The 27,983-nt window shown below is 40.1% G+C and overlaps 1 protein-coding gene across 7 annotated transcripts in view; it reads left to right on the forward strand.

Moving 5' to 3' along the window:
* Positions 1–27,983, forward strand: part of si:ch211-200p22.4 (phosphatidylinositol-binding clathrin assembly protein) — a 54,041-nt gene that overhangs the window by 3,755 nt on the left and 22,303 nt on the right. For 4 of the 7 annotated variants that reach the window (XM_066680398.1, XM_066680400.1, XM_066680401.1 and 1 more), the window contains exons 2-9: positions 8,487–8,629; positions 17,776–17,851; positions 18,069–18,171; positions 20,785–20,878; positions 21,114–21,225; positions 22,867–22,973; positions 25,156–25,197; positions 26,759–26,779. In XM_066680398.1, the coding sequence (XP_066536495.1) occupies positions 8,487–8,629; positions 17,776–17,851; positions 18,069–18,171; positions 20,785–20,878; positions 21,114–21,225; positions 22,867–22,973; positions 25,156–25,197; positions 26,759–26,779 (698 nt within the window). The remainder of the gene's footprint in view (positions 1–8,486; positions 8,630–17,775; positions 17,852–18,068; positions 18,172–20,784; positions 20,879–21,113; positions 21,226–22,866; positions 22,974–25,155; positions 25,198–26,758; positions 26,780–27,983) is intronic. The other 3 variants (XM_066680399.1, XM_066680405.1, XM_066680402.1) reach the window with 2 other exon arrangements.

Raw genomic sequence — 27,983 nt, forward strand, 5'->3', positions numbered from 1 at the left:
TTCAATTTAAGTGGTTTTGCGTCGTAAAAGTTGGTGCGCGGCGGAAGAATACATGATTACGCAGTTCGGGACAAGTATTTTTTGATAGGTGTTAGGATAGGATAAGTGCTTACAGTCTTATTTACGTACAGTATGTACGTATGTTCCGACTTACACCGAAAATCGGTTTACGGCGTGATGGACTCCCTTTATATAACACAAGTGTTTTTCTTGTTCATTTTATTTAAAAATAAATTCTAGGTCCAACAACAAAGACCAAGAACATTTTGATGATTTTAAGAATTACAATTACTTACAGATTTAATGTAACGTGTTTAAGGAGTGCGCAGCTATATGGAGTTTTATAAGCGCACTAACGTCACAGAATGTCTCCCCATCATTTCCCTTTATGATATTATAGGCAATTAAACACACTCACGTGAAATAACGCAAATTCAGCAGTCCTCCTCTCTCTCTGAGATATAATGTGAATGTTGCAGAGTCCTGAGCCGTCCTGCAGAGCTTGTGAACTAACCAGCGCTGAGCCGAGGCTCTGGCCGACATGCATGGTGTCTCACCAAACACAGCCCCAGAAACACACACACAACGTGTTTCTGTATTATTTGGCCACAGTTTGTGCTAAAGAACCAACTGTTCACAAACCAGTTTACGTCAATGGAAATTCACTGAATGGTTTCAAATCTAGTTCACGAACTGGAATGTGAAATACGGCTGAACTAACCACAGACGGTGTAGTAGTGCCACCTTGTTTTCTCTGTGAAATACGGCTGAACTAACAGTTCCTACACGTACATGCGTGTTTCAACATCAGGAGTCGGTCAGTAAGTGAAAATTTTATTTAGATTCTCATCCCTTTTTTGCGACATTCCTGCAGGAATATATACATTTAGTTTGAACCGAAAGAAAATGGTATAGACTTGTTTGGTGGTATTTACAGTCTCATCTACCTGTTTTGTGGTCCAAATACATGGATTTATTTTGCTTTTTACTCCATAGAGTTGTGATATTTTAACTCTACTGCTAATGTTGTAATACTTATGAAGCAATGCATAACAGTTAAGCCTAACAGCAGCATACACTTCCTCTTTCCCTTCCAACACATGTCAGTGAAGACACCAGAATTCAACAGGAATGGGAAGCCTCTATTGAGCTGCCATTATTTCCATCTTGGTTCTAATACTGTCATAAGTCTTTTGAGTTCATCGCTCTGTTCTTGTGTAACACTTGTTAGGAAATTGTGTGTGTTGCAAAATGATCTTTTTGCAACAGTGTTTTTTTTTTTTTGTTTTTTTTTTAAATGTGCATTCTTTTCACTTTAAATTCCTCAAATTGATAACGCAAATCTCCTACACTAGATGTATTTTTTTGCTTTTATTTTAGTTTCAGGGTCAGAACCCATCAATGCTGGACTTGACTTTATAATTTTTAAATTTTTTAAAAATTCAAGAGTTTCTGCTAGGGATATGCAGGTATAGTAGCTGACATCAAATGCCACATATCAGATATTTCTCATGTACAGTGAGCATGCAGTTGTATACTGATTATATGAATATTAAATATTAGAATTTATTAGATTGACCTTATTTTGGGGTTTCTCAACCTCAACACTTATTTGTAGAAGGCAGCAAAAATGCTAAAATGAAGCCTAGAGTTACATAAATATTTTGCTCTGCTGGAGTACAGTAAATAAACCATCATATCTTTTCGAAACCTGAATTCTGTCCAATGCTTCTGTAAATATCTTCTAATATCCATTTGACTCTAAAGTTATGTATCCATATTCTCAACAGACCTACTCTACTCAATAGTAGAGATGCATTAATACCACTAAAGTGTGGAAGAGGGTAAAACAGGTTCATCCTATGAGATTATTAGAAATATCAGAAACGTTTCCCGTTTTCTAATTAGAATATCAGAATTATTTTTTCTCTTTTTGGTCACATTGTGCTTTTGCTTTCCTGTTTGACCAAGCCGCATTGAACTTTTCACTGAGTCAACAAACAGATGTTGCACTCTGAACTCTCCCACAAAGTGAGTACATTTGCTGTGGGTAGAGCTTGGACCTGTCTTATTTTCAAAGTTGTAACCTTTTACCATTGCATTTTAGGCTATGGTACTGCTCCCAGATCAGTGTACAAGCAGTGTTTGCTAATAGGAGACTGACTGCATGGAACATGTAGTACTTCTATATCATGCATGCTGCAAGTGTTGGAGTATTTATAGCGACACAGGTCTTTGGCACCGTTTGCTGTTTTATTTTCTGCCTTAAAACCCTACCTCGTTAATGGGGGGAAAGTTTGTGTTTGGATTTTTAAATATTGGTAATACTTGACTATTTCATTTCTTTGCACTACAGTTAAACTCTGCAACAGAGAACCAACAGTTACTAGTTTGGCCAAGATAGTACCCTTGTGGTTGATAAATAATCTTATACTGAAATATTGTATTAAGCAACTAGCAGGCTATAAAACTAAACAAACACAGGAGAAGGTTATTGTTATAATTCAGAAGAAAAGAGTGCTTGAACCCTAATGATCAGATATGTTGATCCATGAGAATAACTTGTGGTGCTTTTCCACTGCATGGAACTTACATGACTCTGCTTGACTCTGCATGGCCAAATCTGGAACCGGGTACGTTTTCAGTCCCAGCTTGCTCTGGGTTCCAACCGTAGAGCGATGTAGTCCACGTATTTAAAAAGCAGCCTGTCGGTATAGTCTAGATTATGTAGCTGTAGTGTACTGCAAACTGGACCATACATAAATACATGTGCAGAAATTTAGGAAGGATATTGTTTGTTTTTAAGCAAGAGGACAGTTCTATCACTTTCAACCCCCAAAATGTTTTGCATGCATATCTCTGTTAACGTCTTCACTTCTGTGGAGGCAGCTGGAGGCAATTGTGGAGACAAATGAAGGAGAAAAAAGGGAAGAGGAATGGGAGTAAGTGGTATAAAGAGGCAGTGATTGAGAGAGAGGCAGAGCAGGAGATGTGGGAATGGGATTTGGGGAATGGTTGTGGTATTCCACAGAGCCGTGTCGCTGAGCTCACTCTGCAGGAATCTCGCTCAGGCTTTTTACAAAAATGGCATCGTCATCAAATTCGTGCTTATTTTACACCGATCTGAGGCACCTTCCTTCCTTAAACCTTCAATGTTAGCCTTACAAGTGAAACCACAAACCTGATCTTAGATCAGCAAGAAATGGTCTAGAAAAATCCATATTCCCAGCTCACAGACACACCGCCGAGAAGGAAAGGGAGGGGGTGTTAGACAGAGACAGCAAACAAACCCTCAAAAGGAGGAATCTAGCTATTTTAAGCCAGCTGTGGTTCCAGGGCTATTCCCAAGGCACTGAGAACACAGACTTGTATTTGGAAAAGCATTCTCTTTGGCATCCCCTCTTCAAAAAAAATGATAGAAGCAGACAGTTGCTTAGAGTCAATGCTCTCATTAAACTCAAACACTTTGTCTCATCACATATGGATCTGTAGGTAGTGTTTACGTTTTCATTTTTTATTTATTTATTTATTTTCTCTATTTGTCCCATCAAAAAATACAATCCCCCTATTTATTATTATTGTTATTTTTTAAAGAATCCTTAATGTCCTTTATATAATATCCTTTTCTGTCCCTTGTTTTTTTTTTTGCACTATTATAAATATCTAATGGTTCTCTGGTAATTAAGGATGGCTTAAGCTGGGGTTCCGCTATACGACTTTTGGCCCACTTTCAACCCATAATTCCAGTCTGCCAGAGTCTGTGCTGGTTGGCTGTAGTCTGTGGACTCTGGTGCAGTATGAGTTAGTCGGAGGGAAAGTTGTGTAGTGTTGGGAGAGGCTCAGACTCTGATATTTTGCCTCTATATTGTGATTCAGACCAGTTGCTACATATCAAACTTTTGTTTTTTTTTGTTTTTTTGCTTTGAGTTCTATCAAAAGCTAGTGAGAAGGGTGCATAAAATAAACACAAGTTATAGTACTAGAGGCAGAAAAATATGTCTAGAAAAATCCAATGGGATGCACACAAACATCACAAATGTTTTGTTTGTGCAGCAGTTTGTGGGACCTATTTTTTTTTTTCTTGAGATTTGCAAGTTAACACTGGGGATGTAGCATAATATCAGAGAAAATGGATATTTAGGCTAATCTGTCAGTTACTTTGGTGTGGAAATAGCCTTTATATTGTGGACAGGTTTAACTACATGAGTGAGTGTGTGTGTGTGACTGACAGAGAGAAGAGATAAGCTTCTGCTTGGCTTGAATGATGACCGATTTGTGTGTAATCATCTTTGTATTAAAGATTGGTTAAATCCCAATATTGAGCCACTCTAGTGATTCAGAAGAGCTTTGTGTCGTAACTGATATATTACATCCAGTCTTCACCTTGCCTGTGGCTTTCAGCAGCTGCTGAGACTCTGTAATGTCGCTTGGAGATGTGTGAACAGAAATAACCTTTTCTTTCTTGTTTAAAGAAGCAAATTTTGTCCAAATCATTCTCATTAAACAATTCTTACCCTTTTTAAAATGCAAAACTAATCAAGAAGAAGTGAGGAGGGTAGGGGCAAATCATACGGACTAAACACCTGCTCCCTCTTCTTTTAGTTCTGTTGCATAACACTCATCTGTTAACGTGGTAGGAAGAGATAATTGAATTGCTCATTTCTAATGTTTGATTGGTTATGATATGGATCATTTGCATATTGTCTTGACCTTAAGGGAGATTTTCAAGGTTTATTTTGTTTTTGTTCTTTTAAGAGTGGTATCAGGACCAGTCTGGTACTGAAACTGTCCAAAGCTTGTTCTGTTTTGCCGCAACAATGGTCCTCTCATGCAGCTACACACCACCAGGCAGTGCAACACAAGCAGAGTAGTGACCTTGTGACCCCAGAGATCAGGCTCAGTCTGTATGGGTCTGTGATGACCTTCTGACATAATTTGTAGTGCCTCTGCTACCGGCTATGCCTTTTTGTGTACACTAGTCATGCGCTGTTAAGCACACACCTCCCCATGCATGCTGTGAGGCCTGTGTTCTGATAGGATTCATATTTCTCACAATCTGTCTGAGTGTGCAGCATTTTTGCCCACATGCACTGTTTTATTTTTTTTATACATGAAAAATTATTATAAATAAAATCAGTATTGTTTTTTTTAATCATGTGATATACATTTGTAACAGTGCAGTTTTTAAAAACATTTTGGAACAGTTTACTGAGCTTAAGACGAGCCTCTAAACATAAGCTATCACTCTCAAACTCTGTTCAATACCCTGCCACCACTCATTACAGAGAAAGACAATGACATGTTGATGGCAGCCAGCAAAATAAAGCATTTCAGCAAATCTTTTGTTCTGTTGAGTCATAAAAACTACCCTTTGTGCATACGTCGGCACCGCTGTTCAAATGTAATGTAGTGTGTATCATTGATGTCTACAGAAAAAAGCATATACAGGAGGTCCTTGGGTTACGTCAGTCCCGAGTTACGATGTTTTGTGGTTACGACACATCTCCCATTTACTGTATAAAGCCTTGTTTCGACTTAAGTAGTTTTGCGTCGTAAACGTCGTAACGTGAACTTCGTGTTTGGTGTGTGCGGCGCGGCGGAAGAATACACGGTGACGCAGCTCAGGACCGAGGAGGACAGGTGTTATGATAGGATAAGTGCTTACAGTATGTACGTATGTTCCGACTTGCACCGGTTTACGAAGCGACGTAGGAACGGATCAACGTCGCAAGCCGAGGGCCCCCTGTACTTCCAAAGAGGTTGTAACTTTATAGGAGAAGGAGGAAAAAACTTAACTTTCAGTGAAAGTCAATGTAAAATGTTTATTCCAAGTAATTTTGGAGAATTTCTATTGGTCCATTCATCATGTAATTTGCTGATAGGGCTGGGCAGTTAATCGAAATAGAATCCAAATTGACATTCAGAACTTCTAATCGACCTTATTGTCTATATTGATTTATATAAATTGCTATTAACTTTTATTTATTTATTAAACTTTATTCGGTCCCCACTTCATATAGAGTCCCTTTTTAAAAACCCATTCTACCGAGCTGTAGTCTTGTGATTCTGCCACATGGACGCAACCAAAACAGAGGCTGACCAAGCGACTCGTGCAGCTCATACCAAACAAAAACAGTGTCTGTGGTGTGGATCTGCTGTGTTTTGACTATAATTAAGATGCCACTGAACAAAAAGAGGTTTCAGCCAAAGCGCAATCGCACACCAATTACAAAATTACTGTTTTACAAAATTATAAGAGTGCTCAAAGATCCCAGGAACATTAGAAAAAATATCCCGGCTTTAACACTGGAGCGTATTTACAGTGAAAACCTCGTCACTGAACTACGAAAGTCAAAAATTCAAAAACAAAATAATCGTGGTAAAATGTACAGATGATCATGATATTGACTTGGGCTCGTACTGCCCAGCACTAGCTCATGTGTTCAGGTGATGGAGTATACTGAACATGGAAACATGCGTTTTTCTTTGGACATCGACAGTAATAACTTTGCTGTAATCAGGTTTATGAAAATCAAAAATTGAATGCGCTAGTACTGTCCAGTGTGACATAGCAAAGGAACTCTGAGTCAAGTACTCGGAGCTCAGATATTACTGTCAGGAGAGAACAAATCAGATCTTTTCATGTGTTTGTCTCTGTTTTTAGAAATGAGAACAAGTGGATTTTTGAGTGTGCGCATTGGAGTGAATTGCACTGCCTTGTGCTGCAGGCTTATCTTTGTGTGTGTGTGTGTGTATGAGAGAGAGAGACAAATCAGAGACTGGTGGATTTGCGCAGTGTCTCAGGGCTTTGGCCCAGACTGTGGGAAATCAGGCATGCATCATCACTCCTACAAGATTACCTACAACATTATCGTCAGTGCAGTAGTGTCTCTTTCCTCCCTCTCTCTGCCCTTCTTCCGGTCCCTCTCTCCCAGTCCCCCTCACCAATTTTTTTCCCCCTTTAAACCGTCTGTCTCAGTTTTAGACAACTGACTCTGTGATCAATAACATCTATGTGTGTTATACTTGCGCTATTAAGCCAGCACGTCCACCCTCTCTCACTCTCCTTCTCTCTCTCCCTCTCCTTTATTCTTGTCCTCCCCCCAGGAACCAATCAACTCTCAGACTCCTCTTCACAGTCAGAGAAGGCAAGAGAGAAAGAGAAGTAGAGGAGGGAAAAATAGGACTGCAGTACAAGGCCAGAGAGGGATAGACAGACCACATTATTAATAATACATTTTTACATGGATGCCTCGCTCTTCTTCACACCCGCAAGTAGGCTGTGTGATTTAATAACCTTAGAATATGGAGGAAGTGTAAATGAAAGACAAATTTATGCAAACCTTTAAGTCTGTGTGCATTAAGATTTGATATTATACGGTACCCTGACCTATCAGTCACCATGCTATTAACTCAGTGTATCAAATTGCAGAGTTTCAACTTTTACAAGCCATTGTTGCTATACACAATTGCAGTAGCTCTAATTTTTTGACTGTGGTCTCTCGTCTGGGTGATAGCTGATAGCTGTGATTAGTCATTTCTCCAACTGGGACCTGCACTAGTTTAGAGCTCCTAATTAAAACGACTGGCAGGCCCACAGGACCTTTACAGACAAGTCCTCTGTAGTTGTTTGTGTGTGTGTGTGGTTGCATAATTTTTTTTTTTTTTTTTTTCTCTCAAACTGTGTGAGAAGAAATGTTTTAACCATATGATCATTGTAAAGGTTGCCTTCTAAGTACCTGTTGTTTTCCTTCCTATGGGGAGAGAGGGAGAGTTGTGAAAAACATTTAAATCCAGTTGCTGAGGAACACAATGAAGTGCACAATACACCCCCCCCCCCTTAATATTCATAACTGATATTGCAACCTTTGGTTTCTTTCGGACAATTTATAATCACTCATTTTAAAAAGTGAGACTACAAATGGGATCAGTACTACTCAAACACCTAATATGCATGAAGAAGATATGTACAGTAAACACAAAGTCTATGCTATTTCATAAACAAGGCTGCCTTGAATGCCAGCCAGGGATGGATATAGTAGTGCTCTCCAAACCATGGAACCAGTGCTTGCAGGTCTACCAGTGTGTTTAGTGAATAATTTAATAATTAGTTTTAATGAAGGTTAATGAAATAAAGTGAACATAAACTGCATGTTGTACTAATTTTAATCAAAACAGTAAGAATTTGTAAGGGATAATGTGACAGAAGTTTTGATGGACGTTTTGAGAGTCTGTGCTTTAAATGCCCAAAGTGTGTGTGTGTGTGTGTGTGTGTGTGGTGGGGGGGTGTATGTGTGGTGGGGTGGAGGTGTGTGTGTGTGTGTACACAGGGAAATTACGCAGCCATGTGTCATTGTTCATGAATTTTTGAATGTTCTGTAAATGTTTGTGTGTGCAGTTTAATCATAATGCATCTGAATCTGTTGCTCTCCTTGAAAGCGTGCTACCGCGTTTGTGACGTGTGTTGTACATACTTTTTATTCCAGACTTGATCCACTGCACCAATGAGATGAACGTGAATGTGCCCCAGCTGGCTGACACTCTGTTTGAACGGACAGTGAACAGCAGCTGGGTGGTGGTCTTCAAAGCTCTCATTACCACACACCACCTAATGATGTACGGCAATGAGGTGAGACACACAACATTACAGATTTCCGCAAGGTGATATACATGCTCCGGTGCACATATGATAATGAAAATAGCGCTCCTCTTTTACTCTCTCAACCTTTAAACAGACACACACCCTAATGATATATGGCAGCTGAGAGTGCAGTGTAGATGTGGGCACATCGCTTAATAATGCACACTGATTAAATGCACTGGCCCAAATACAGATCCTCCCAGGTGCTCTCCAACTCCTGCAGGGTCTGTGGGAAGCAAGGCGTTCTTGACCTTTTTAAAGTCTTTAAAGTCTCCTATACTTTAGTTTGATTTATGGCAACAAATCAGCTATCAAATGAGACACACAATATAGTAATTAAGATTTGTTGTGTACACATGCACAGAAAGAACACTGGTGACTAGCTACCCCAGTGGTGTTTGTTTTGAAACAATGTGTTTTACATTCGTTCTGATCCTTTAATTATGCCATGGAGACCAAGCGTTATTTACAGGAAACTTCCTGGTAAACATCTACGAAATTTAAAAGGGCTCACGTTATAGACTGCTAGCAATTTGCAGCATATGAGCAGTATTTAATTGTGCACCATTCACTCCTCAGTTCATGCAGTTCGTATTTGAACTGGAGAGGCTCCTGCCAGGTGTCTCAGAGGTGGCAGTGGTTGTGATGACAGCTTTTTCATTGGGTAAATTAAGAGCTAGCCGTCTAGACAACTGGTACATTGTGCAAATTAATCAGGAAACTAACTTGACACTGTCATCTAACATTGAAGAGTTTCAGTGTGAGCACCTCATGTCTACCATCGGTAACCATTAGGATTAACCATTCCATTCTCCATTTTATTTGTATTGGTGGATAGCTATTTTCAGGAGTTCATTAAAAAAGTCTTCTTTAGTGACTTACTTTGCCTCTACAGTGACGAGCTTTAACACTGCTAATGTACAGTTCTGTATATGTTTCCCCTCTTCAGTCTTCAGATAACATTTAATTTTAGGTGCAGCTGCTCTATGTGCACATCCCTGGCTGCTCCACTTATCTGTACTTTTAACTTTTACCCGTCTGCATCATTTTACCTCCATTCATTCACATTTATAAGGAATGTTTTAACCTTGATTTCTGTTTGAATACAACAACATAGAGAAGCCATTCAGTATTTTTTTTAATCTTAAGCCGTTCAGAATTTATAAACTGAATTTAAAAATCTTTTACTGCTTAGGGAATATGCTTTTCCATTCATTCATTATCTGTAACCCTTATCCAGTTCAGGATCGCAGTGGGTCCAGAGTCTACCTGGAATCATTGGGCGCACGGCAGGAATACACCCTGGAGGGGGCGCCAGTCCTTTACAGGGCAACACACACTCACACATTCAGACCTACGGTCACTACGGAGTCGCCAATCCACCTACCAACGTGTGTTTTTGGACTGTGTGAGGAAACCGGAGCACCTGGAGGAAACCCACGTGGACACGGGGAGAACACACCACACTCCTCCCAGAGTCACCTGGAGGAAACCCACGCAGACACAGGGAGAACACACCACACTCCTCACAGACAGTCACCCGGAGGAAACCCACACAGACACAGGGAAAACACACCACACTCCTCCCAGAGTCACCCGGAGGAAACCCACGCAGACACAGGGAGAACACACCACACTCCTCACAGACAGTCACCCGGAGGAAACCCACGCAGACACAGGGAGAACACACCACACTCCTCACAGACAGTCACCCGGAGGAAACCCATACAGACACAGGGAGAACACACCACACTCCTCACAGACAGTCACCCGGAGCAGGAATCGAACCCACAACCTCACACAGGTCCCTGGAGATGTGTGACTGCCACATTACCTGCTGCTGGAATATGATTTTATTTTTCTTAATTTTTATTAACATTAAATTATTTGTATGCTTTAATTTGTCTTTTTTTGTATGAACCAGTTTAATACACCTGTTTCCTTTGTCAAAATAATTATTTTCTGGTTTTATGCCAGTTTGGATGGTTTGCAACCGAAAATTTGGCCTCCCCCCATTTTTTTTCTTTTTTTTTTTTCTCTTCCCCCCCTCCCTTTTTTTATTATTATTTTTTTTTATTTCTCTCTCTCGTTGGGTGTATAAAGGCAGTTTTTAAAACTCCAAGGACACTTTGAAGGCCGTCTAGGGACCAGACAGTGGCCAAGAAGTGGAGGACGCACTAATAGTGCTGATCATGACGACACACTCATGCTAGGGGTGTGTGTGTGTGTCTGAGAGATGCTCTGAGTCACTCCCACCAGTGGCCCAGATACCGAATGTACAATTTGCAGTTGTGATGCATTTGAGGGAGCAAGGGAGAGAGGGTGAGATATATGGATGTTAGAGTGAGCGTGATGGAGAACGCGGTAGAGAGGCACAAAAGCGCAGTGTGTGAGACTAGAAAATGGTGACAGTGGAATGATTGAGGACATGACACAAGTTTTGAGGACCGCAGAGAGAACAGCAGACTTTGAATCAGCTCCTTGGTGTTTTTTAATGAGTCGTAGTAGTTGACTAAAATGGTTGTCCTAGTATTGGGATCTCTCTGAGTCTTCTGTTACAGCATGGGCTTGAGTGTTGGAGCACCTGCTTGAAGCACACTGGGTCTGAACTGGGCTGTGTTTGACCTTCCGTATATTACTGCTTTAAGCCTGAGTTCCTTGTTTTAATTGGGAACTTCCTCTTCATTCGCTGTGTTTCTAGCCAGTCATTAATTGATCGTACTCAGCAAATCATTCCACCTTCTTCTGTCAACATATTCAACCCAGTTTGTCCATTACCTAATAAATTGGTCAGCCTGTATATCAAATATAGTCTTATTTATATAATAGTAATATTTTGTTTGTGGCGATGGTATTTTTAACCAATTTCTGGTTGTAGATTTGGGTTTTTTTTTAGTTAGAATTATTCTGCACTTCCAGAAAATATGATATTGATTTACACGTACTGCTCCACATCCTCTCCAGCATTTTGAATCTAGTGTAAAATATTTCTTGAGGGTTGGGCTCATTAAAAAAAAAAACCTTACACCACTGTACCATTTTATCTTCAGCTATGACCAGAGGAACGTTCCTGTTCCCGTTTTTGTTTGATTATTTAATGTAGATTCAAGTCTGCAATCCCTAATTCTACCGTAGAGCTTAGAAACAATTAACCTACTCTAACTTGTAGGCAACCATTTTATAAATTTGCTGTGAGAATTTGATTGTGGTCAGCCCTGTAAACATTAATTTAATGATTTAGTGACGTGACGCCCATGGGCATTGGTGGTGTTGTTTTCATGGATATTGCACATAATCTTGACACCTTTCAACATCTGTGTGAGCAACAGGATACACTTAATAACGTGGTGAATTCCTTCACTAGAAGGGTGCAATTTTAGGATTGCGCTTTTATTTACACATCAGGGTTTGTTGGTGGTTTTGGAGCAGCAAATAAAATGGTTCCATCTTTGTTGAAGACGTTGTTTCTTCTGATAAGGTTTTCCACAGTCTTGTATTAAAAAGGAATGATGATTTGCTGGGATTGGCCTTTTAAAGAGAAATGCAACACTTCGTCGTCTTCCTGTGACTTGTCGTCTGCAGTTCGGAATTACATTCAACGTTTTTAAGATGCCTTTAAATACTGAATTAATTACGTTTACGACATGTTAAATTCACATATCCATGCATTTGAAAGATCACACCCCTCCCCTGGATCCTAGCACCAACAAGGTGGGGGAGTACAAGATAAGGAAAGAATATGTGGGTGGGGAGTGGTGGGTGTGTGTACACACTTGTGTGAATGTGTGAAGATTGGGTACTGATACTGTTCATCGCTTATGAGAGCTGATGACAGTGTGGTGTGTGTGTGTGTCTGGAGAGACCACTTGAGGGTATGGCTTTTACTGGGAGTTCAGATAAAGTGTTTGTTTTACAAAGATAACTGCCTGCTAAATTGCCCTGTTTTAATGAGAGCAACAAGAGACAGACACACACATATATTGTTTGCTTTTAATTTAGTGGCTGGGGTGGATATTAACAGACCTCCCATAAAAACCTGGGTCTCCTGTAATTCTGAATATTGACTCAATGGAAATGCTTCGATTTGATTCAAATTTTTACCCTTGGGTTGTAATTTGGCTGTTATTCTGAATATAGGCTTTGCTTGTGGCACATGTAAATGACTTTCCTTATTTAAGCATTCTACCAGCGTAATGTTTTTGAATTCGGGTGCCTCCTCAGGGCTTGGGAAGCACTGTTATTTGCATAATGGCTGCTGTGTTTGAGTGATGTGAGCTAGCCAAGGTAATAATTACCTTTTTAATAAACACACGCTTTGTCATTCTCTCTCTCTCTCTCTCTCTCTCTCTCTCTCTCTCTCTCTCTCTCTCTCTCTCTCTCTCTCTCTCTCTCTCTCAGAGAGTTGAAAATGAGTGTCTGCTGCCTGCTAATCAATACTTCCATGCAGGAGAGAGGGATAAACAGCATGTGGCGGGGAACACTGCGTCGCTTTACTGAACTAGAACTTTGACATTTTTCCACTGCTCGTGGTGATTGGCCGGCAAATTTTAAATTAATGAACAGAGGAGTGCACTACTTCGCAATTTACATTGAGAAATATTGTTCTTAAACTGTTTTACTCGTTGCCCGTGTAGTCTTTCACAATGAACCTGGGTGTTTCATCATCTATGGTACGTAATATTACATTAAAATATTCAGAGAATCTGAAGAAATCTCTTAATGCAAGGGATAAGGCCTCAAACGAATACTGGCTGGCTGCGTTCTTTGTGCCCTCAGGTGGCACTGTATTTAAAAACTGACGTGGTTCTGTAGGAAACCCTTGCATGGGCTCAAACACTTTCCAAGACAGTTGTCTGTGAATATGGTTAGTCATTGCATCCACAAATGCAAGTTAAAATTAATTTAACTGCAAAGTTATATTCAGTGCAATACAGTATTGTCATTTAGATATTTTTCTAACATGCGACAAGATACTTTCCTCTAATAATGGGGCTTTAGCTGATGTATAACACGTGTAATTCTTGAGGATTGATGTGACGGGGATATAAGAGTTCTGCTTTAAAAGTGAGGTTCTTTCTCTGTAGCATAGATCTTGTCAAGTGAAAGCGGTAAGGGGAAATGAATTGGCCTTTTTGCTTCATAATTCATGAAGATGAATTTCTTTTCCCTGTCTCATATCTCATCTCAGTGTATATAGGCTACTGTGCATATTGTGCCTTTAAATAGCCACATTGAACAAAATATGCCACTTCCCTGAATAAATTGTTTCAACGAAGAATAAATGGTTTCTTTTTGCACTGGTGTTTTACTGCTGTTTTTATTAATATAGCTGTGGTTGCCTGAGCTGTAGTGAGAGACCTCAGGACTTGAGAAAGAAGAGCATCACTCGGCTGTGTGGTACTGCATGCTTACACACACACACACCAACAACAACAACTGTGTTCCTGACATCTGGGGTATTAGTTTTTTCTCGGATACACGCTGATGAAGGCTAGTAAGCTGGAGTTCTGGTCTTGGCTCTATGCCCTCGTCTGTGGGAAAAAAATCTTTGCTGCAGTTGTACTATAGACTCTCTGCATTAATAATGAACAGATGTTTGAGGCTGTCAATACCCAAGGTTTATTCTTACATTAATTATTAGCAGAGAACAGAGTGGTTCTCCACTGTTCATGCTGATGTATCTGTCATATATATAATACATGTCAATAGTACTCAGGTTTGTTTTGAATAAGCAAATGTAGTCCTTGGTGTTAGAAAAAGCAGTTGAGAAATTGGAACTGTGGCCAAAGCTTGACCGGATAAATGAGAAAAAACAAAGGCAGCTGCATTAGTTTATGCTATTGATTTGTGTACGAAGCTGAGGGTTTCTCCTGCTGATCGGGTCGTTCGGAAAGAACATCCTCTACCCTGATCTGGTGGATTATACCTCTAGGTTGTGCTCTTTGAGGGTGTGTGAGATTTGGTTTCAAGACCTGAGTTAACAGAACAGTAACCAATAATATAAATCTAAAATAATTAAACAGACAAGATTTGAGAGAGATTTAAAAAGGAGCATCAAATGAGCGTAAATTTTAATTGAGACTTATGATTAAACCACTTTAACAAGCTGTGTGAACATATGTGACACAGATGTGTCGTTTGTGTGGCTGTGTGAACAGCACAAATCCACAATTAATCAGAATTTTTAAAGTCACTGTCATATGTCAGATTTGGGTCACTGAAGTCTGATCTGTGGAGATGCGACTCTGTCTGAACGGCCAGGTTGAAATTAGTTTGACTTTTACATCACTCTGGCCGCTGAGAATGATTCAGGGACTTGTCTGACTGCTCAAAATATTTTTATTTTATGAAAACTGTTATAAAACAAAAGACAAGTGCAGGTTCCTGTCTCTCATGTATGAGAAAATAAACTCATGGAAATGTATTAAGTGTTTTTATAAAGGAATCACTTGTTTCTTCATTGCATCGCAGTTCGATATCAGTTTTATGTTCATGTTGGTATGAAGCGGCTTAAATTTTCTCTACGATTGTCGTATTCTCTTTGGAGACCTTGTTTGCAAGAGACACGGGAAATCTGCTTTTAGAGTGACAGCAAGATCGGTTCATGTTTTAATATTCTTTACAGTCTTTGATAGTCTGTCTGTAACGCAGAGCTCGTTTGTAAAAAAGAAAAAAGTGGTTTTGTGATTCAGTTCTTGTGGTGTGTTCTCTGTCCGCGTGGGTTTCCTCCGGGTGACTGTCTGTGAGGAGTGTGGTGTGTTCTCCCTGTGTCTGCGTGGGTATCCTCCGGGTGCTCCGGTTTCCTCCCACAGTCCAAAAACACATGTTGGTAGGTGGATTAGTGACTCAAGTGTCTGTAGGTGTGAATGTGTGAGTATGTGTCGCCCTGTGTAGGACTGGCGCCCCCTCCAGGGTGTATTCCCGCCTTGCGCCCAATGATTCCAGGTAGGCTCTGGACCCACCGCGACCCTGAACTGGATAAGGGTTACAGATAATGAATGAATGAATATAAATTAATTTATATTAAATGGTTATATTTCTTAAAAGTTTTATTTTACTCAAATGTAACAGTTTAAAACATTCAGAAGTGTTATATATATGGCATATACTTTTGTTATTATAGGCCTCTTTCCATTTCTTACATAATAACATGTGTTATTGTACATCGGTTTTTGAGCAAATTATGGGTAACTACATGATGCCATTACAGTCAGAATGTCACTATCACGAACGATACAATATGGTAATATCCAGTGCACAGAGCAATTATACTGAGCTTGCTTCAGTTCTTTTGTGTTTTTGTTATCGTGACCATGGGGGTGTATTGTTTTCACATTAATTATTTTAGCCTGTCTTACTTGAATGTACACAGTCTTTGAAGTGAAAGATTTTCTTCACATCAGCAATCTTTTAATTGTGTTTTTTTTTAATGAATAAATGTGTGAATGAGCTTTTAGCATGTGGCTATGTGGAAGCCTGGATTTAATCAATGAGTTGCTTGAAACAGATCAAGTAACCCCTGCTGCCCAGACCATACACTATCCCCACAGGAATGTAGCCACTTGAATTCGTCTGGTCTCCAAACTACAGGCAGTTTAATTCCAACTAAGGGGCACACCTTTGCGTGGTATGCAATGTTTATACAGCAGCAAAGTTAACGCATTTAAGAAAAGACGTACATACTCTTTAGTTTTCTAAGGACACTTCTGTCTATCCTCTTTTTTTTTGCTCAATGGATTTTCCCAGGAGTATCACTGTCAATTGCTGTGTAACAACTTCCTGCCTTTCCCTTTTTAAACGAACGCAGCAACTTGGTAAAAAGCGTAATAGTGAACATGTCTGTAATCCCTTAAATATATTTGCAGGGCACGGTGGCCCCCCAAAGTTTCTGTGCTAAAGGCACAGCTCTCTGTCTGAGTGTGCTGAATATAACTTCATCTGAACTAGCCCTCTGAGTTTTCTGTATTTGTGCAGAGTTCAAGTAACCAAGCTCTTAGCCTCAGGTTATTTCAGATGGCCTGGCTGTTTTGCCTTACAGTGTAAAAAGCTAGAGTTTTCCCACAGAAAAAAAGGCTTAGAAGCATTTCAAAAAGTTTTAAGTTAACTGCAGTACTTTTTTTTTTTTTGCCTAACTGCAGATTGGTCACTGAGTTTTCATGTCGTCTCTCTTTCTCTGGGAATGAAAATAATTGACTTCTTTTGAAAGCCCCAAACTATTTTTGAACATTCGTTTCAAACGCCAAACTGCAACTGTTGTAATCTCTAGTCTCTTGCTCCTCATACTTTCTTGCCTCTTGTCACCCTGTTCTTCAGTGAAGCCTGTGTGATAGGGATCATTCTCAGCGCTACAGTTACACTGATGTTGTGCTGACAAGTGGATCTAACACGCACATGATGCTGGAGGTTTTAAACTCACTGACCGCGCTGTTGGACACAGCCAGCCCATTGTTCCATCTTGTTGATGTAAAGTCAGAGAGAGTAGCTCATCTGTTGCTGCACAGTTTGTGTTGGTCGTTGTCTAGTCTTTTACTAATGGTCATTAGAAGTTGCCCATAGGACCCTGTTGGCTGGATATTTTTGTTTGGTGGATGGTTTGGGCCTTGCAGCCTGGGCATCAAGCGTAAGAACTAGATGGCTACCTTAATATTGTGGTTGATTTGGTGTCACCAATTACCCTAATGCCTAAAAAGATCTCACTTGCCTGTGTGGGTACTTACTCGGGTCAATAGGTGAAGTGGATATTCTGCCCACTTTAAAGCTGATATGTGTTGCCACCTCCTCTCACTTCTTGGTCTCTGTATGGATGCTGCTGTGAGGCCCTGTCTTGGTGTGAATCCCCCAATCGTTAGGCCAAGATCACACGTTGTTTCATCAAGTCTAAGCAGAACACTACTTTCTGGGAATTCCCAACCCAGTCTCATGAGCCTACTGAGAGTCTGGTCCTGCACATAGTTTTCTAGGCTTTACATATTTCTACCAGAGCAGGGAGTTTTCTTATCAACAATGGTTTAGAGATGCCAGATACAAGTACTGTTCTGGCATCCGTTGTGCTTCATTAGTTACTGCACACCAGTCTTGATTGTAATCTGTATTTTCTTCTTTTCCTTTTATTTCTCCTTTTCTTTATTCTGCAGCGCTTCATTCAGTACCTGGCTTCAAGAAATACTCTCTTCAATCTGAACAATTTTCTTGATAAAGGTGCCTTGCAAGGTATGTAGAAATATTTACAGATGTTTGTGGGGGGGGGGCAGGGGACTGATCACAAAGGTCATTTGACCCCTTTTCAGGCTGTTAGAGGTACATTGTCATGGAGATAACAGAATAAGGTAGAAAATGTAAACTTGAGTGGGGTACCAATGCTTTTTTTTGAGAATGTACACCTCTTTCTCAGTCTCACGCACTTGCACACTCTTGTGCTCTCTCACAGGCTATGACATGTCCACCTTTATCAGGCGCTATAGCCGGTATCTGAACGAAAAGGCTCTGTCCTACAGGCTTGTTGCTGTGGACTTTACCAAAATGAAAAGAGGGTGAGTAAATCAAATATCTCGTCATTCATTCATACATGCATGCGTTTAGAGCTGGACGATACGGCCAGAATTTGTATCACGATATATTTCTTAATTTTGGTCAATGCGATTATAATTCTGATATTGATATGAAAATAAAAAGCAACAGAAAAACAGCTAAGAACTGAAAGCAACATGACATCACCGTCAAACCCCTTGGCTTTGTCAGTATTAATACTTTTAAGCTAACGTTAAAATTGAGTGCAGTGAACTGATGGCTGTGCCCTATAATGACTCTCAAAAAGAGACATGAAATACATATGAAAATGTGTTTAAAAATTGAATTATTGTCCAGCCATACATGCATGCGTTCATTCATTTATGTAAAAACCAAAAAAAAAAAAAATGTCCCTCTTATGTGTGAACCACATCACATCTGAAACATGCACAAAATACATGCGTTTGACTCTCAAGCACAATTGTATAAGAAAAAGCCTGACGGTAGTGTCCTGTTTTGTCCACAAGGTTTGTAACATTGGTGCTGTTGTAGCCATGTAGGTATGAAGTATACGCTTTGATTTTTGCTACATATCTCAAGTGGGATTCAACTGGCATCATAAAAAATGCGCCTCTGTCATGTTATACTTTCAACAAGAGTTTGACTGTAAAGACAAATGAAGCTGGTAATTTACCCGAGCTCTTGGAGAATGTTTGTAGAATGTTTTAGGTCTTGTGTAGCTAACTTCCTGGATTTGAATTCTATTTAGCCTCCTCTTAATGAATTACTGTAACATTCTGTAACCTAAATAGGTGTGTGTTAAAAGGGTGTAAGTTACAAAAATGTTTGAGCAATGTTAATAAATTTTTTATGCACGAGATCATAATATTATCATAATACTAGAACAGTGGAACCTCTACCTACGAACTTGATCCGTTCCGTGACCCGGTTCGTAAGTAGAAAAGTTTGTTTCTCGAGTCAATTTTCCCCATTTAAAATAATGGAAAAGCAATTAATGCGTTCCAGCCCCCACCCCGAAAGTCACCCTTTTTGCACTGATCTATGTTTACAATACTCTCAGATTGTGTATGGCTGTATGACGGGAGGTGGGGGGGGTGGAATAACGGAGAGTAGGTGGGTGAATGTGGGGAGACGAAGCATAGATACGGCTTAACTTAGCACAAATTTCGATGTCTGCTATTTACACTAATGCTAAATTGCTAAAGCTACAATGTGCTAATCTTAAAAGCTCACTCAAGTCTGGGGGCGCTGGGAGACTCGCCTATTGGGGTCAGTGGCCATTTCCAGCCGCCGGTTCGGAGGAGGCTCGGGTTCGTTTCTAGAGTCGTGGTTCGTTGGTGGAGGCAAAAAATATTCAAATGTCCGGTTCGTATCTTGGAAAGTTCATTAGTAGAGGTTCCACTGTATTTCCAGATGTTAGATAGGCGGGATCCAACCTAAAATCAACAAAATTAAAATATCCTATTAAGACAACAATTGTTGTATTCAATATTTAACATACTGAGATACACCAAGTCCAAATAAGACCATTTTCTTTCATATTAAACAGTAATTTGGTAAATAATACAAACCACACGAGAACACAGTATTCTTAGGAAAGTGTAAATTATCTATCATCTGGTTACATGCAGCATTCACCATGGCCATCTAAATTAAGTTATCTTACTCACAGTAATGAGTTGTGCTAGAAACATAGGTAGCAAGGTTAATTAAAAAGAAATACACAAGAGGAAGTTGCTGGATACTGCTGCAGAACATGCTATTCGTTCCATCTGGGAATATTGGAACGTGCACCCTGTTTGTTGGTGTGCAAACAGGGAAGGAATTGTTTCCACGTCGATGGAAAAGCACTATGAGATGCCCACCTGCTGTCTTATAAGCACTTGCATCTTTTACTGGGTTAAGTGTTTGTGGCGGAACAATACTTGAAAAGCTTTGGTCAGAGTTCAGTTATCACGCAAATAATGGCACTTCTAGAACATCTCTCACGTTGCAGGGTGAGATCTAACGTAATACAACGGCATAATACATGACTAAACTATTCATTTTGATCTATTAAATCGTGTTTTTTATTTTTGTAATTTTCACTTGATTACTTTGGCACCAGCACCTCTGGGCTACAGTCGATACTAGCGTGCTTGTTACCGCGCTAATGAAGTTTGCCTTTAAAACGCTGATCAAATGGCTGATTATTTAAACGCTGTGATTTAGACACGGGGTAAATCTCCGCCTCTAGGGAGCTCGGTTTGAGCTGGAGTGTGACGCGCTGTTATTCAGAGCCCTGTTCCATTGTCACCATAAGCTATTTTCCCTCGTTTGCTTTCACACTGCTGTGTTAAGCATTAGTGAATGATGCAGACCCTCCTCCAGCTCCCCTGATTATTTCACTGTTGTTCTTCCTCAAGGCTAGATGCAAATGTGAGAGCCCTTCTTCTACTGCCCAAACAGAAACTGAAGAAACTTGTGGAGCGGAACACTGTCCACCCCGTCTAGCCGTTTGTTGTGTATTTAAAGGGCTCGGCCTCTAAGACAGAGGCGCTATTGGGTTGTGGTGTTCGTTTCTGTTTGTTTTTTGTGTGTTGGTTTGTTCATATGTGTGTTTGTCCGCTGTGCAGTATTGATGGAGTGATGCGCACCATGAATACAGAGAAGCTGATCAAAACTCTACCCATTATTCAGAACCAGCTGGACGCTCTGCTTGACTTCCAGGTGCGTGTGTGCGTGCCTTTGTACGCACGTGTGTATTTGTTTGTGTCTGTGTATGTGAGTTTCTTCAGGAATAACACACTTTGTTTTTTCTGTACTTTTTTTGTGTAGACATCTTGAGACCTGACAAGAAAACACTTCAGAAAATGTCTCTACTTACTGCCTTAGTTGTAAACAGCTTTCTGTTATCTCTCTTCTGTGTTTGGGTGTGTGCGTGTGCGTGTCTTTCTTTCTCCAGGCCAACCCTAATGAGCTTACTAACGGTGTGATCAACGCTGCCTTCATGCTGCTTTTCAAAGACTCCATCCGTCTGTTTGCTGCCTATAATGAGGGGGTCATCAACCTGCTGGGTAAAACTCCTCTGTTTTTTTGTGCCAGTGGAGTATATTATACCCTGAATCTGTGGAGCGGGTTTCTTGGTTTAGCTTAAGACCCTTTTCAGCCCAATCCCATGACATTCCAAATATGTATGTATCTTTACACTTATATAGCGCCTTTCTAGACACCCAAGGACGCTTTACAATCTACACTGCTCAGAACACTCAATCCACACACAGACTGGTGAGAAGCAGCAGCCAAACGCGCACAGCGTACTCTCAACCAGGAACGACCGTCCACCTGGAGGACTGCATCGGGCACTAGGGTTTAACCCAGGACAGAGCGCCAATCCATATCTGGGCTCACACACATTCACTCACACACCAGGACAGTTATTAGAGAAGCCAATTCACCTACCCTCCCTGTTTTTGGACTGTGGGAGGAAACCGGAGCCCCCGGAGGAAACCCACGCAGACACGGGGAGAACATGGAAACTCCACCCAGATGGGACTTGAACCCAAGATCCCAGCGCTGGGAGGCGAACGTGCTCACCACTAAACCACCGTGCCGAATATTGACTTTAATGCAGCAGTTGTCAGAAAAAACTGTGGCATCACCCAATGACAGAAACCAATGGCGTAAACGGTCGTGACGTGGGTAGTGTCTGCCGTACATAACCGTATAGACCACGAAAGAACCACTTTTTCTGTCTGTATTTAGTAAAGAGAATGTGGCTTCTTTGGTTTGGGTTATTGAGACACACCATTGGCAGACACCGTTCTTTATGGTTCTGTATCACTTTGAACTTACTTACGACAGTGTTAAGTATTTTGTTTATCTGAGTTCCTGTCTGTTTTGGGAGCTAGCGATTAGCAACAGGTATGAAGAAAGGGAGCTATGTGGAGGTATGAAGGTTGTAGTTTGATAGACGTATTCAGTAAAAAAAAAAAAAAAAGGACAATGTTTGCTCCCAAGATATTGGAAACTCTGAGTTTCTGGCAGAAACATCTGTGCCTAGTTGGTAGAAATAGGGTAACGTATACTCTCCTCTCGCTCTTATGTTTTATTCTGTCTCTCTCTGTCTCTATCTCTTTTTTTTTTTTTTTTGATCTTTAATTCTTGGTGGAACGAGTGCTATATTCTCTCTCGCTCCTATTACGTGTCCTATTCTCACTCGGAGAGAGGTGTACCCTATTCTCACTGACTGTAAGCATGTTCGACTGCATCATGTTGCCATGGTGGCTGACGGCTCCTGTGTCTTTTACCTGCAGCCTGCACGGACTCCCACATGCTGTGTCCATGAAAGAGCTTGTGTTAGCAGAGCTGTGCCAAACACCATTACCGACTCTGACATAGTTCAAATGTCCAGAACAATGTTTCGTTTTCACCTAAGCTGTTTTTAGCATAATAGCTCAGTCGTTAAGTTTGAGCCGTTTATAAAAAGAGCGCCTGCTAAACGGCTGATCCTCAGTGTTGACAGCTCTGATCAAGCATAAGATGTGCTGGTTGTCCTTGAGAGGACAATTTGCCTCCTGCAGCTTCCATCTCGAACTTGGCAGTGCCATCAGGCAGCCGTGCATGTGTTTTGACAGGCCGCTGATGTGGTAATTACACTCTTTGTCTGCTTGAAATTGCTCGGTTAATGGTTGCTTTTTCTCGCTCCCTCTTCTCAGAAAAATATTTCGATATGAAGAAAAACCAGTGCAAAGACGCGTTGGACATCTACAAGAAGTTCCTGTATAGGATGACCAAGCTCTCAGAGTTTCTCAAAGTAGCAGAGGTAATGTGTTCTTTTTTTATTTTACTGACACCCACAAAAACACATGAACATGTCAGGGTTTTTATTTATTTTTTAAAATATTTATTTATTTATTTGCTTGCTAATAGTGACATCAGATGTTAAGAAATCCCTATAAGGTCTTGTCATCTCTTGCCCTTTTTAAATCCTCGACACACACCAGCCGTACCATGACTCATTTTGGCATTCAGTGATGAGCATAGGCTTGAACGGCTCTTGCCAGATTTAAACATAGCAGAGACTACTGTAGACCACTGGGCTGCGTGGACCTGCCTCCCTTAGCTTCCTATTAGCAGAAAGGCCTCAAGCTGCTCATTCCCTCCACTCCTTAAGTTAGTGAGGTTAAGATGCTACAGAATAAGCAGCCTTTTTATAATGATCTTCTGTCTCCTGTAAAAGAGGTTCTGCAGTAATTTAGAGAAAGATTTCATACCCACTCTCTGTCAAACTCCCTTCTCTCTTGCTATTGCTCGCTCTCACACTTATCTTCCTCTCCCCCTTCTACCCTACTCTCTATCAAACTCTAGTAATCTCTTTAGCTCACTTTCTGTCAGGCCATTTTCTCTGTTTTGATTGCAGTTTCTCTCTTGCTGTTTCTTTTAGCCTTTTTGCTCTGTCTCTGTGTATCGCCCTGCCTCTGTCTGTCTGTGTGTGTGTGTGTGTGTGTGTGTGTGTGTGTATATATATTTTTCCTGTTTAGTTATTATATCCTCGCTCTCTCGCACTCCCTCTGTGTCAGCTGCTTGTCCTGCTGTCTCACACAGTTTGAAGTCTCTAAATTGTCAGCACACTGGTGGCTGATTTCTGGACCAAAACAGAGCAGTATGGAGGGTTAAATGCAGTTTTGTGTTTGATCGCCTTAGTGCTGCCAGAGCTTTATCTGGCCCTCCCTCACATGACATTGTCAAATTCCTGTGCTTTTTTCGCTGTAATTTCTGCTCGGATTTGTCTTCACCGACTAAACCTGTCCCCTCTGCTCGTTGCTTATTTCCTTCTTCGTCGTCATGCCTATATCCTACTCCTCTCGTCTAGTCCTTTTCCTTATCTTGCTGTCTTATTTTCATGCATCAAGGATTACAGAGATGTGATTTTTAAAATTGGATTTCTTGAGAACAATATCCATCATTCGTTACTTCTCTCTGTGCAAACTATTCTTTAAGAATCAATCATCATTTGCATCCTTCCATGTGTGTGTGAGTGTTTATGGTGTTTTTGAGTATTGAGTTCTAACACACTGGCCTCTAGGGCTGGGCAGTTAATTGAAATCGACATTCAAAGCTTGTAATCGACATTTTGTCCATGTTAATTATATCAATTATTTTTATTCTCTTATGTCCCCACTGTGTGTTCACGTACTGTCCCTTTAAAATCACACTACCAAATTGTAGTCACGTGATCCTGCCCCTATGTGCCACATAGAAGAAATTTAAATGCAGAGGCTGACCAATCGACTCGAGCAGCTCGTACCAAAATAAAAAAACACAGCATCTGCGGTTTGGATGTGATGTGTTTGACTATAATTAAAGGCTAAGCACCTATTCTCGTAGCGAGCTCGGGTTTTTCTGTCAATTTAATAAAATTGTCAGTTTTAAAGCAAATTAAGCAGCTATTTTCATTTTAATTCATACTTATATATGTCAGTAACTACAATAATGTGGAATATTCATGGAGGTCCATTAAGTGGTGCTTAGCCTTTAAGAAGACACTGAACAAAAAAAGTCAAATGTAAACGCTGTAACATAAATGTAACAGCGTTAAAAAAAATATCGGATGTATAACACTGGAACATATTTACAGTCCAAGGCTCATCACTGAACTATGAAGGTCAAAAATACAAAACCAAAATTATCATTCATTAATCATAATCATTGTGATATTTATTTGTGCTAATATCGCCCAGCACTACTGGCCCCCATGGTCTGCTCCTAGCAGTCCAAGGCATTATTTACTTCTGTATTCATTCCCCTATCCTTCTGGGTGTACTGCAGCATACCTTACCTGTGCATTTCAGTTGATGTCAGCGTTTTTTTATTTTATGTATTTTGTTTTCATTTAAAGCCATTTGCATGATGTATTGACCCTTTGTTATATTGTTTCTTTTTTTATCCCCTTTCCCATTGTTGTTTGTGTGTTGCTGTTTTTTGTGTTTTTGTTAATGATACAGCAAGTTGGGATTGATCAGGGTGACATCCCAGATCTCACTCAGGTCAGTGTACATTTCATCTCCACTTCCTCCTTCTGCACTGCTCAAATCACCTTTTGATATAGTTCATCTCTCTCTGTCTCTCTCTCTCTCTCTCTCTCTCTCTCTCTCTCTCACACACTGTTCTTCTCATAAGTGTTAATTTGCCAGCTAATTTTTAATTTAGCCTAGCTGAGTTTCAACCTAGCTTTAGTTGACCAAAACTAAAATATTTGGCTACTTTTTCTTAAATTTTTTTTTTACATTCGCAGTTTAAGACTGAGTCAATCTAGAGTTCAACTTCATTAATCATTGGCCAACAGTTGATGAGTGAAACCCAGATGTTTGAGGAATGATTTATTTGGTTCGACTCCTCTTCACTACTCTGACCGGCTGCTCGTCACCTCGGCAACAGCAAACAGACACAAATATTTCTGTTCTTACTTCCATTTGATTTTGTTTTCAAATCAGAAATCATTTCAGTAATAAAGTCAATTATCAGTCTTTCACATTTTTGTTTAGTTGTTCTACATTAAGGAAGGGAGCAAATAATTTCGTATTAATTCTTGCCTTCAATTAAAGGTTGTTTTCCTTGTGGAATTTTTATTTTGCATTGTTTTTTTTATTTTATATTTCAGTGCGTTCTAGTATACTACATTTATTATTGATATTTGAATAAATGAGACAATTTGATTATCTGTTTTGATTAAAAGTTGATTTACATTTAGTGCAAAACATAATTGCCTCATTAAACACTCTTTGGAGATTGTGGCCATGTTCTAAGTGAATATTGTTTTGTTAGATTTAAAAATATAGTCATGGTTTTGGTGTCAGCTATAAGTTGTGGCAGAGTTGTGCATCATGCTGTAGTCAACATGCCTTTTATTTGCATTTCTACTGCCCAGTATAAACCATTCCATTCCTCTGTACACATGCTAATGTGGGTTTGACTTGAGCGTATGGGTAAAACTGTATTACATTTTAAAGCAGTCTAGTTTAGGAAAGCATTTCTGAACAGTTGGGTTCCAGCATTGGAGTCACCTCTCTCTCTCTCGTGTGGTTTCCATGACGTATGGGTTGTGCGGTCATGTGAGGTGATGTTTAATCCCTAATCCCAAATTTGTACCAAGGAAAATGTCATGTTAATAACACTGCCCAGACATTGCCCCGACCTACTAGCTAACCAGGACTGCTCCCTGTGACTCTCACATGAAGCCAAATGCCAAGTGGAAGCTTATTAAAGCTCTGAGGTTCTCTATTGTTTCAATGCTTATCATTAACAGCAGTGTTGTGTAAGAAAATACTCAACCTTCAGAAAAAAATGCCACCTGCTTTTACAGCTTTATTTAGGATGGGGAATGGAATTGTAGTGATGTAGTGTACAGTTTGGATTACTTTGGGTTTGTTAAAGCACTGCCTGGTTGAAAAATAACAATGGGAATGCCTCCCTCACGAATACGTAGTGTAGTCAGGAGTCACTGTAGTAATATCAGCTACTTGGGTATGAGCGATAATGTAAAACTGTTTCAAAGGGAAAAAAATTACCAAAACACATTCAGAAACAGGCCTTCTATTCTTCTTTCAGACCACCAGAGGATCTTGCATTGTAGGTGATGGTTATGTACACAGCTTTTATTGGGCATGCTCTATGCTCTATGTGAAACTTCCAAGATAAGTTTCCGCTTTGAGCCTAGGCTAACCCACTGACCCAGCCCGTGCTCAGCTTGAGTTCTGCCCACTATGCATGACGCCCTCACAGTCTTGCTTCTGTGTTTTAGGTGATATTTGAACTATTGTACAAATAAAAATGGAGCTGATGTTTTTCATTTAACATTTTCTGTTCGGTCCAGACTTTTACAAGGTTTAAAGTTGTATAGAGGCCTTTTTGAAGGACTTTTATAAAGTATTCATGCGTCCTCAGGGTCTTCAACAAACAGGCATTAGCATACATTTATTTCCTGTGTTTTTCTCAGATGTTGTCGTTGTTGTAATGAAAAAGGGGAGAACATTTAAGCTGTATGGGTTTTTTTTTTTTTTTTTTTTAAATATATATAATTTTTCTTTGTGAATCTGACCTCTTAGAATTCCTCCTGTTTCCGTACCAGATTCTAGGGCGTGGTCATATTGCAAGCCTTATTCCTCAATACAGGTTGTATTTAGTTTGACCGTTATGATGTGATCAGTGTTGTTAAAAAGGTTGCATGCTATGTACAGGATATAAATCTGAAACCTCATTTAAAAAGTTCCTCATCTTATTTGAGATGATCAGATTTAGTGTTCGCACAGCGCTGGAAAAACTGAATTTCTTGCTTCATGCTGTAATCCCAGTAATGCCTCAAAGTACCAAGTTTCTACCCGTTTTCTCCATTTGTTCCGTACTTCAAAAGCGACAATAAATTACAGAAAGATCTGCAAAAAAACAAACACATGTCATCAGTGTTTGACCATTGACACTTGGTGCGGCTTGAAGCTCTCATGGGGTTCTGTGGGGCAATCACAGCCTTTAAAGCAGGTTTTTCTTTTTTGTTCTTATGGGTAGAGTTCATTGTGGTTTAAAAGAAACTAGTATTAAAAGAAAAAATTCTTCAGAAATGGTGCAGCAGGTTAGTGTCGCAGTCACACAGCTCCAGGGACCTGGAGGTTGTGGGTTCGATTCCCGCTCCGGGTGACTGTCTGTGAGGAGTGTGGTGTGTTCTCCCTGCGTCTGTGTGGGTTTCCTCCGGATGCCCTGGTTTCCTCCCACAGTCCAAAAACACACGTTGGTAGGTGGATTGGCGACTCAAAAGTGTGAGAGTGTATGTATGAGTGTC

The sequence above is a fragment of the Hoplias malabaricus genome, chromosome 9 (assembly GCF_029633855.1).
Source record: "Hoplias malabaricus isolate fHopMal1 chromosome 9, fHopMal1.hap1, whole genome shotgun sequence".
NCBI lineage: Eukaryota > Metazoa > Chordata > Actinopteri > Characiformes > Erythrinidae > Hoplias > Hoplias malabaricus.